Genomic DNA, 10,972 nt, shown 5'->3' with positions numbered 1-10,972 from the left:
GATATCGTATGCGAAAGCGTGATAATTTTAAGTGGAAAACCCCTTTGAATAGAGGTAAAAAATCACCGGCAAAAGAGCCAAAACTTCCACTATAATGGAATGGTATTGAGAGTACAATGAATTTCTCTCAGGCTAATAGATAAATGGCCCCAAAACAAATTATCTCTATATGGGTTAAACACTTAGACCCAAGAGAAGAAATAGAAAGTATAGGAAAAGAGAGAGGAAACAAGTTGTTGTTTGTTATGTGTGTTACATTGCTAAGAGGAAGCCACTATATATAGTGGTTCTAGGAGACAACAATAATAAAAACAATTAATGGTAAATAACCTCACTTTAATAACAATTAATTGTGAGCGGTAAGTAACATCCAAATAATTTCAATTAATTGTCAACTATAAGTAACTTCTCATTATTGCAAGAAAACTGAAAAGGTGAGTCATAACCACACTTCTATTTTCTTATTCCACTTATGAAAGATGTGTCTATAGACATAAAGCTCGATATACTTAGAGAAAATCTTAATGATACAAAACTCATCGTCGTAAATCTAGGGAACACACATATGTGAAATTTTTATTGTTTAAATAAATTTTAGATGCAAACGGTCTGTTATTCTGTGACATGTGTTGCAAACGTTGTTTTAATCTTCAGTGACACCATCATCTAGTTAAAGGCAGGAGAAAGTATGCTCCCATCAACAACTGCAAAAATAAAATAAAACACATAAATTATGATGTTCCACTTTGAATAATAACATAATTTAATACACAAATTTCGAAATAATATATAGATAAAGTGGCAATAGTTCATGTGTTGATTTGTTCTACGCTTTAATTATATAGAGTTTTTAACTAAAAGATAAAATTAGTTTAATATATGATTCATTACATCATTTTACATTTCAATTAAAAAATTTATATCAGGGTTTGAATTTAATTTGGAAATTGGAAAACAATAGAAATCAACTAACCTTGTTTCCGAAAAGAGTTGGAAAATTAATTAGATAACTGTTTCCTTTGAATTATAATGTGGATATTTGAAGTATAAAATGGTAAATAAAAGAATTACCTTCCAGTTGAATGAATAGAAGGATCTAGTGGAAGCTGGATTTGTGACATCTACATATTTGGTCTGGTACCACAAAATTGAAGCAAGAGCAAAACTTCCCACACTCTAAAACATACCACACATTCAACTTTTAAACAGTGTCTCATTTTTAAGGATATCTGAAAAACAATAAACTATGCTCTGTCCTAAAATAATGCTTATTTAAAGATCAATTTTTTCACTTCACATTGACATTAACAAGTTGGAATAATCTACGTAATAAAGACAACTTTTCCCATATTAAACATAATGTAGTTTGTTGGATCTAAGAAACTTCGTATGTATAGAGTGGTTCAAAAGGAAAATAAAACTATTTATTTTTAATATAAAACAGATAAGACACAAATCCTCAAACAAAACAGCATATTATTATAAAACAATTGTTTATCAAAATCAAGCTCCATGTTGAGGAAAAAAAAATATACCTAAAATTTCAACTTATATATACTTATAATAAAGATATATTACCGTGACTATTTTAATCCAAAAGGGAGATGAAGATGTTGCTCCTGCCAAAAAGACAATTCCAAATGCCATTTCGAAAAGGAAAACACAAATCCAAAATACCTATATAAAATATTTAGAATGAGTCAAGTGTTATAGAAGAGGGCATAATATCTGCCAAAATATATTGAATTTAATAAGAAACATACTTTTTCCTGGCCCAAACGCATTGAGAAAGAATCAATGCCATGTTGTTTATCTCCTTCTATGTCAGGTATGTCCTACATAAAAATCCAGTAGAAGGTTTAACATTAATGGAACAAAAGCTTGATGTTGGAAAACAAATATATGTCCTGAGAAAATAAAGACATTACCTTGGATAATGCTAAGCCAATAGAGTAGAAACCCATGAATACGATGGAAACAATCAATGATCTTGGAAACACAACTGGCCTCTTGAACACAAACGTCTGAACATTTGTTACATCAATTAGCAAATAAAAATTGTACCACTTTTAAAAAATAGTACATAGCATTTCCTAGGATGATTTGGAGAAAAAAAATATTCAAGTAAATATAAGGCTCTTTATTATTAAAATCAGATAGTTATAATATTGTAGATTATTAAAAAGAGAACTTTAAGCCTAACTCAATCCTATAAAACTAGTTCATGGGGTAAAGTTTGCACCCACTTATATACAATGAAATGTCCTTATCTCTAGTAGATGTAGGATCTCCAACCTAACCCTCTCACGATAAGAGTGACAGCTCGTGCGTGGGATAACATATTATGGGTGGTCCGATAATGGCCCGATAGCGGGTGACCTGATAAGGCCAACAAACACAAACTAGGATAGAATCAAAATGACTCTGATACCATATTACGAAGTGAACTTTAAACCTAACTCAACTCCATAAAACCGGCTCATGGAGTGAGATTTACACACGCTTAATGAAATGTCTTTATTTCTAGTAGATGTGAGATCTTCGACATAGATATTTTCAATATAAAAATGTGAGTCAATCTAATTCTTCTTTTTAACATCTTCATCATTTCTTCAACTTTCTCACTCATGCTTTTAAATCAATCTCATTGATGGATTCAAATGGTTGATTGCGGATCTAATGAAATTAAAGCAAAAATCTTGGATGAAGATTTTTTATTATTCCTTAAATTTAAACACATAAGCTAATATTTATTCAAAACTAAGAATGTATGAAAATGAGGATTAGTAAAAGGAGAGAACCTGCATATGAAGGAAGTTTGTAATTGGAAATATAAATGTCGAACTAACAAATAGGATTAATGCTGAAACCACAGGATACTGCTTCCATCGTAAGAAAGGCACCTGAAGAGTTTCAAAACAGTATTATCAAATATAAATATAAATATTAAAATGAGCCTTGCTTATTAGTGTGTTTGTTAGAAAATATTCATATATGTTCAATTAGTAGCTTATTTATGAATAATGAATTTCAAAGAGTAAATGAGTTTTTTTACAAAAATTTTATACGATTTAGCATAAAATATCTTATATTGGAAAAAATATATTTTTTTAAAATGACAGTTTTCGATAATTAACGTTTGAGTTTGGATATACAAGGTGGGGGAAACTTATAGTGAATGATGAAATGGTCAACCTATCTTATTTATCCATAAATACTAACAACTGCCTCCACTGACCATTTCATACTTATATATCTTAAAACTTATTTTAAGGGAAAAAAATAAAATTGAAAAGAACTTACATTGACAGAATAGCCGGTCCATAATATAAAGTTCAACAAAATGTATGAAATCAATGCCGGAGAACCTATCATCAAGTGAAGCCCAAAACACTGTAAAAGAGAATAAAAAACATTAACTCTCCTTTCTCTCTGAACATCATCTTAACAAAGTATTATTCTAGAAAGGGATGAATCAGTATGGCACCAAAATTAGAGATGAGGCAATAATAAAGACACAATTTCTAAAGGATAATTTCCCAGATGCCAATGGAAGATATGGTTTGTTTATCTGCAATAAAACATGTAATTATAGATTAGTTATAAGAATCAATATCTACTTTCTCCAAAAGCTTTTTAAGCTATAAAAACCAGATTCAAAATTATAAGGGGATTACTTTTCTTAAAAGAAATTATAAAGTGACTTCTGCAATATTCTTACTTTTTTCTTGGTTGAAGTACATTAATAAACTGTAACAAAAATTCAGTTATATATAAAATAAATGCCAAACTACTGTAATGTCCATAAACTTAATTAATTAAAATAAGAAGAATAGTTATTTTTTGGTGACGACTCCCATTAAGAGATGGGTGGGAGTATGTTACTAAACTTCAATTATGAAAAGGAGTTTGGTAGCAAAAACTACATAAATTGTTCAAATTACTGTGCGAGTGATGTTCTTGTGTAAACTTAGTCTTTAAAGGTTATAGTAAGTTTCATACCTTATCTATTTCAAGGTCAAACACTTGATTTACACCATTCACATAAACATCCAAAAATAAGTGAGGTGACAAAGCCTGAAAGATTAAAAAAAAAGTCATAAAAATGTATTAATTGAGATTAAAGGGTCGTTTTCAATTGTCTATTTTAAAAAAATAAACAACATATTTGGAGTCTCACCTGTAGCAAACCAATAAAAAATAGTGGAGATATATCTGATAGTTTTTCTACTGCAAGTAGAGTCGCAGAAATTGTAGCAGCAAACTAGTAAATAGAAATAAAGTTAATTTAAAACAACAAGCTATTATATATATTAACCTTATTAGCACAGACATTAACACAAATATTGATACAACACGGACACAGACACATATATTCGTGTAATCTTTAAAATGTAGGACACGAGAACACAAATCTATATATTATATAATTATGAATTATATAAATTGATAATAAAGATTTATGTGCACAAATATGTTTCGGTTTTTTTTGGAACAGAAAGATATTTTTCATGCCTAGTTCAAAATGATTTGTTCTTTATTTTAATAATCATACTAAAAGTTTATATAATAAGTTTGATTTTTTATAAAATTAATGTGTTTCTACTTTTTAAAGTGTTAAAATCGTGCTAGAATTGTCAAAAATCCAACAAATATTTTTTGAATTAGATACTTCACCAATAAGTGTCCTATGAGTGTCTTTCGAGTGTCGGTGTCCAATACATGTATTTGATATGGACACGTCATTTAAGAAGAGTGTCTGAGCCTCATAAATATTAACCAAATAAGTATTGAATACATAGAACATAATTCACTATTTACCATAACTTTTGAATATTAATTAGGAGAGTAATAAAAAAGTTATACTTACTTGACCATACATTGCATAAGGGTAAATAAATTGGTACAAAACGGCCAAGAAATTTTTGATAGAGTCCCCAGTGTTTTTGGAGTTGGAAGATTTGGATTCTGACTCAGAAGATGGTACCGTGACAGCTTTTACAACATATTTTGTATTGTTTTCTGCATATTTTTGTCCTCCTTCAATGCTTTTGTAACGATGATTAAAAGTTGATGGTTGAAACTTCAAAGGATAATATTGTATTTGAACGTTTATTTTATTCTCAGAAGCTTTTGATCCTCGACAACCTAACATATCAAGTGTGTTTGAAGTTGTATTATAATGTTCATACACAAAAAAGATATATTCCTATTTGGAAATCATTGCTACTAAATCATGACAAGATGATGATTGAGAGAATAATAACTTTGAGAATTTATTTTTCTATTAACACATTTTAGCTAATTGATGAACAAAAATATGTGAAAGAGTGAGAAAGTGAGAAAGGTAGTGAAATAAAGAAATAAAGGTGAATGAAAGGAGTAGGGGATAAATGGTGAGACATACTTGGATAGTAAAAACTCTTGGTGGAGAGTTTCCTACCCCAAAAATTTGCACCTACAATTATACCATGTTTCCAATATTACTCACCAAATAATTTTGCAATGGAAATGAACCAAATTAAAACATAGTGAATATAGATACCACTTTTGAGTAATGAGACGTTAGGAGAAGATATAACATATGCTCTATCCATGGAAACTAGAAACTGAGAACACAGACACACTCTATAGAACAAGTAAGAACTTATAGATGCCCTTTAGAATGTAGAAGAGAAGAGAGGAATGGAAGATTTTATAGACAAAAAGACTCCATAATATTTTATTATTCTTAAGGAGAGATTAGATTCGATTGGAGATACAAATTGATATACCACTCACATAGTCAACATTTAGTAGGTTTAAGTTTTAATGAATTATTATAACGTAAACGTTTTAAATGTCTGCTAAGAGATTGTCTATTGCGTAGATTTCTATAATATATATTCTAAGCTGAAAGATCCCATCAATGATAAATAAGATCCTATGAGTTTCGAAGAAAGAAAAAAATTGAAATAGTTTTTTTAATCATTTAATAATTAAATTAAAAAAATTATTAAATAAAAATTAATTTTAGAGTCTAAAATAATTAGTTATTATATTAATTAAATTAGAAACTATTTTATAAATTAAAAAAATATTAGTATATAAAATAGTTTCTATTATTAATAAAAATTTATAAAATAATTTTTAAATTCGTATCTAACAATTAACTATCAATATTTTAGTTAATGACTACTTTACATGCTAAATTAGTTTCTATTAGTTTTTTTAGAATAATTTAAAAAAAAATAAAATTTAAAATATGAGTAATTAAAACTTTGATAACTAATTTAAATATTAATTTAAAAATTATTTTCTAAACTTTTCTTAATAATAAAAATATTTTTAGATATCAATAATTTTTAATTTTTAAAATAATATTTAATCTAGTGAATATAATGATTAATTAATTTTTATATGTAGATTTAATGATTTTTTTTACTTGATTTATTATAACTTTCACATATTTTTAAGTAAGATTACCCGGGTATCAAAATATATTTAGTCTTTCCTGTACTGTAAAGTTAATATAATATATTTACTATTTTGCGTAATTAAAATTATTAAATTAGACTTTATTTTTAAATGTAAACAATATAGATTAAGTTTTCTCGTTCATGAGCTTGAGATAAATATTAGGGAAAATGACACACGGTTAATTTGAAAAACAATTCTTAGACTAATGATTGCATTTTGGAGTATAATCATTCAAAATATTGGTGTATGTGATCTAAGTGTTTTAATTTAAACTTTAGCATACAATTTTCATACTTATTTTTTTAAAATTATTGATAAAATAATGAGTTTCTTTTTATAGTTTTTTTACATGCTTGCATGGATTAAAAAATTACTAATTATTTAAAAGGTAGCAACTCATTAAAAAAATTGATGTGATATAATTGTTTCAAAGAGCAATGCTTGGACATGCTATTTTGGTTAAAATTGATTAAAATAAAACAAACCAGAAGATGAAGTTGTTAAATAAGTTACCTAACCAGTTAAATATTATAATTTTTAATCAATTTGAATCAACCATAGATTATGTTGCCACCTTTCCCTTTATTCAAATTTACAGAAAAAATGTTATAACACAAGTAAGTCAAATTGTTTTTAAGAAAATAAAATGGTTTCCTACGCCGAAAAAATAAATTTATCTAGCCATATCAATCAACTCGTTCCTAAGATTATATATTTATGGAGGATCCGATAACGTTTTAATGATATGATAAATCCAATAATTTTTTATAAAAAAAATTCTAAATCATTATAATATTATATAAATAAAGGTGAATTTTAAGTGTTATTCAACTTATAAAATAAAATTTACATCTATTTATATTTATATCTAGTTGATATTTAATCTTCAACAAATAATTCATATTTTACATGATTTTATGCTAAGTGTATTTATACAATTACTCTTTGCATTGCAGGGGAGAAGAAACTCACTAATTACCTATGAAGCTCGGACACTCCTTTTAAATGGCGTGTCGGTGTTGGATACTCATATCGAACACCAACACTCGTATGACACTTGTATGACACGTATCCATGAAATGTCCAATTCAAAAAATATTTGTGAGATTTCTGACAATTACAATATAGTTCTAACACAATTTTAAAGAGGAAAAATACATTAATTTTTTAAAATTCAAACTTATTGTATAAATTTTTATTATTGTACCGGCAGGTGCCGGATGAACACACGTGGCCGACTGACCGACCGAACTCATAATAAATGTGAGGGCGCGTGACAAAACTAAGGTAGTTAAAATACAACTCCGAAAAATAAGGAATACGCGTGTGAAGAAGATATATTCCCCGGGTATTCCGGAGCACGATTGGTAAAACCTATCCATAACCACCCTGAGCCCAAGGGGTAGAAAGCCCATTAGACAATCCTATAAATACGGTGCTCAAGCCAGAGAAAGGTACGTTTTTCATAGACTTACTAAACCACACTTAGAATCTCATACTTACTTGAGCGTCGGAGTGCCTTCGCAGGTACCCTCCCCCGCCCGACCGAAAGAGACAGCAAGAAGGAACGACTGACCGAAGGAGAAGAAGATCGACACGTCAGCAATTACACCACGTCAACCGACCGTGCCTGGGCCCCATCTCTCCACTCAGGTACAATTGGCGCCCACCGTGGGGCCGAGGCAAATCTTCAATCTTTGAAGCTATAATGGTTGCGACAAGAAACAACAACGACGCTATGGCCGAACAAATGACTATGATTCAAACCCTCCAAACTCAGATGGAGGAACTGCGACAAAAGGGGATGGAAGACCATAGTCAACACGAAGAGGACAGACGCCGCCAAGAAGAAGAAATCGCCTTATTGAGAGAGCAGAATGCACGACTCCAACGACAGGTCGATAATCCCGAACGAGAAGGTCAATCCCATATGGCCGACCGAATCACCTCTCGCATACCTACACCGACCGATCCTGCTTCCAGAGCTGAAACAGTCGAAAGAAAGTCAAGTAAAAGGGGTCATCCTTTTACATACTAAATTATCACCACACCACTTCCTGACAAATGGAGAGGTCTCGCTATTAAACTCTATGACGGCTCGACCGACCCGGACGAGCATTTAAATGTCTACAAGACACAAATGACTTTGTATACCACAGATAATAATGTGTGGTGTAAAGTTTTCCCCACGTCCCTTCAGGGAGAACCTCTTACCTGGTTTACAGAGCTGCCTCCGAACTACATTGACGACTTTGACATCTTAGCCGTAAAATTCTCCACTCAATATGCCACCAGCCGACCGCATCACATGTCCTCCATGTCTCTCCTAGCGGTACAACAAGAAAAAGGTGAATCTCTCAGAACCTTTCTAGATAGGTTCAACAAAGCATGTATGCACATCCGAGGACTCAAGCAGGAAGTTGCATTGCACCATTTGGTCTCAGCCATCCAGCCGAGCCGTTTCACTGAGAGTCTCATCAAGAAGCCGCCTCAAGACATGGAAGACCTTCGAACTCGAGCAACCAAATTCATGCAAATCGAAGAACACATCGATTACCACCAACGGTTCAAAACCGTTGGATCCGGAGTCCTCAAAGACCAAACCCCGAACAAAGAAAGAGAAGTCAAGACCGAACGAACCATCCAAACCACTCCAAGGTCCGACCGGAACAGAGGAGGCCGAGTCCCCAGGTTTAACAGTTACACCCCCTTAACTGTGCCGAGGGGACGAGCCCTAGATGAAGCACTACAAACAGACTTGATTCCGATATTGAAGCAATATCAAACGCCACCGAATGCAGATACCGCTAAGCATTGTCAATACCATCGAAACTTCGGCCACACGACCGAAAGATGTCAGGCGTTGAAGGACAAAATCGAAGAGCTCATCCAGGCTGGTCATTTGAGGCAGTTCGTTAAGAGGACAAGGAATTCAAGATCCCCACCACGGAGTACCGACCGTCCATCTCCTGGTGTCGACCGGTCATATCGTAACGATTACAAACGCCGAACCGACCATAGCCAGGCTTCGCGGAAACGCAGTGAAAGCCCCGTTCGGCGTACACGCGCCCGCAGCACAAGTCCGCCCTCGCCAACGAGTCCGCGAAGTCATCAACATGATTGCTGGACCCGTTAACTTGGGCGAACCGAATCACGAAGCAAATTATATAGTCGGGGGCTTTGCCGGTGGCGGGTGCTCAAATTCCGCCCGAAAGAAACATCTCCGGGACATCCAGTCCGCTCATGCTACCACAAGGAGGCGTCCACACATACCTCCGATCACCTTCACTAACGATGACTTCACAGCTATAGATCCAGCCCAGGACGACCCTATGGTAATCACCGTAGAAATTGACAAGTTCGCAATTGCCAAGACCTTGGTCGACCAAGGTAGCTCGGTCGACCAAGGTAGCTCGGTCGACATATTATACTGGGAAATTTTCAAGAAAATGCGCATCCCAGAATCAGATATTCAACCCTATAACGAACAAATTGTAGGGTTCTCAGGTGAACGGGTCGACACTAAGGGGTATATAGACTTATATACAACCTTTAGTGAGGAAGACGGTCTCCACAAAACAATAAACGTACGATATCTCCTGGTTAACGCCCAGACTTCCTACAACATCCTGCTCGGCCGACCGTCTATCAACAGATTAAAAGCCATTGTCTCCACCCCACACTTAGCCATGAAATTCCCTTCGGCCACTAACGACATTGCAACCATCCATGTCGATCAAAAAACCGCTAGAGAATGTTATGTCGCAAGTTTGAAAAGTGAGCCAACTCGACGACTCTACACAACCAATCCGGACGACCGAGTCCCACAAAAACGAGGACGATCCCCCACTCGGCGTTCCGGACGGCACATGTCCCGTCGTCAGATGATAGCCCTTGTTGACCTCGACCCTCGTATGGACAATCCCCGTATGGAAGCAGGAGAAGACTTGCATCCATTCCCGCTTCGCGATGATCGCCACACTACGCACATAGGCACTTCGCTGAGACCGGACGACCGAATGGCCATCGATACAACACTTGTTAAAAATGCCGATCTGTTCGCCTGGACGACCGCCGATATGCCTGGCGTAGACCCACAGGTTATCACTCACCGATTATCACTGTATAAAGAGGCTAGGCCAATAGCTCAAAAGAAAAGACATCTAGGCGAGGAACGGCGTCAAGCCGCACGTGACGAAGCGGATAAATTGTTACAAGCTGGATTCATTCGGAAAGCCCATTACACCACATGGCTCGCCAACGTGGTTACGGAAAGAAAGCGAACGGGAAATGGCGAATGTGCGTTGATTACACGGACCTCAATAAGGCATGCCCAAAAGACTCTTACCCTCTACCTACCATTGATCGTCTCGTTGATGGAGCGGCCGGACATCACATCCTCAACTTCCTTGACGCCTACTCAGGTTATAATCAAATCCAAATGCACCCGGCCGACCGAAAGAAGACAGCCTTCATGACTGATTCCAATAATTTCTACTATGAAGTTCTGCCC

At 34.0% G+C, this 10,972-nt stretch overlaps 1 protein-coding gene across 3 annotated transcripts; it reads right to left on the bottom strand.

The window, feature by feature from the left end:
- Window positions 1–417: 417 nt before the first annotated feature.
- LOC137830339 (glycinol 4-dimethylallyltransferase) lies at window positions 418–5,652 on the bottom strand. 3 transcript variants are annotated; one of them, XM_068637618.2, is made up of 13 exons: window positions 5,546–5,652; window positions 5,408–5,458; window positions 4,871–5,148; window positions 4,181–4,264; window positions 4,003–4,077; window positions 3,488–3,571; window positions 3,304–3,393; window positions 2,802–2,903; window positions 1,929–2,024; window positions 1,764–1,835; window positions 1,579–1,677; window positions 1,072–1,176; window positions 418–704 (listed from the first exon to the last, which is right to left on the bottom strand). In XM_068637618.2, the coding sequence occupies exons 1-13, from the start codon at window positions 5,595–5,597 to the stop codon at window positions 663–665; spliced, it is 1,230 nt and encodes a 409-aa protein (XP_068493719.2). In that variant the 5' UTR covers window positions 5,598–5,652; the 3' UTR covers window positions 418–662. The 3 variants fall into 3 exon arrangements, with proteins under 3 accessions (XP_068493719.2, XP_090160733.1, XP_090160734.1); XM_090304607.1 differs by having other exon boundaries at window positions 5,549–5,638; XM_090304608.1 differs by lacking the exon at window positions 3,488–3,571.
- Window positions 5,653–10,972: the final 5,320 nt, after the last annotated feature.

This window comes from Phaseolus vulgaris, chromosome 7, assembly GCF_051622355.1.
Source record: "Phaseolus vulgaris cultivar YP4 chromosome 7, ASM5162235v1, whole genome shotgun sequence".
Classification (NCBI taxonomy): domain Eukaryota; kingdom Viridiplantae; phylum Streptophyta; class Magnoliopsida; order Fabales; family Fabaceae; genus Phaseolus; species Phaseolus vulgaris.
Note: the sequence above shows the minus strand (reverse complement) of the source record. Positions and strands in the feature narration are given on the sequence as shown.

Excerpts from the sequence above, each read along its gene's own strand:
- LOC137830339 (XM_068637618.2), bottom strand. The coding sequence starts at position 5,597 with ATGGATAGAGCATATGTTATATCTTCTCCTAACGTCTCATTACTCAAA. Across the intron at positions 3,394-3,487 it reads TTGCCTCATCTCTAATTTTG|TGTTTTGGGCTTCACTTGAT; the intron begins GTGCCATACTGA and ends TCTCTTTTACAG. Across the intron at positions 1,836-1,928 it reads TTGGCTTAGCATTATCCAAG|GACATACCTGACATAGAAGG; the intron begins GTAATGTCTTTA and ends ATTTTTATGTAG.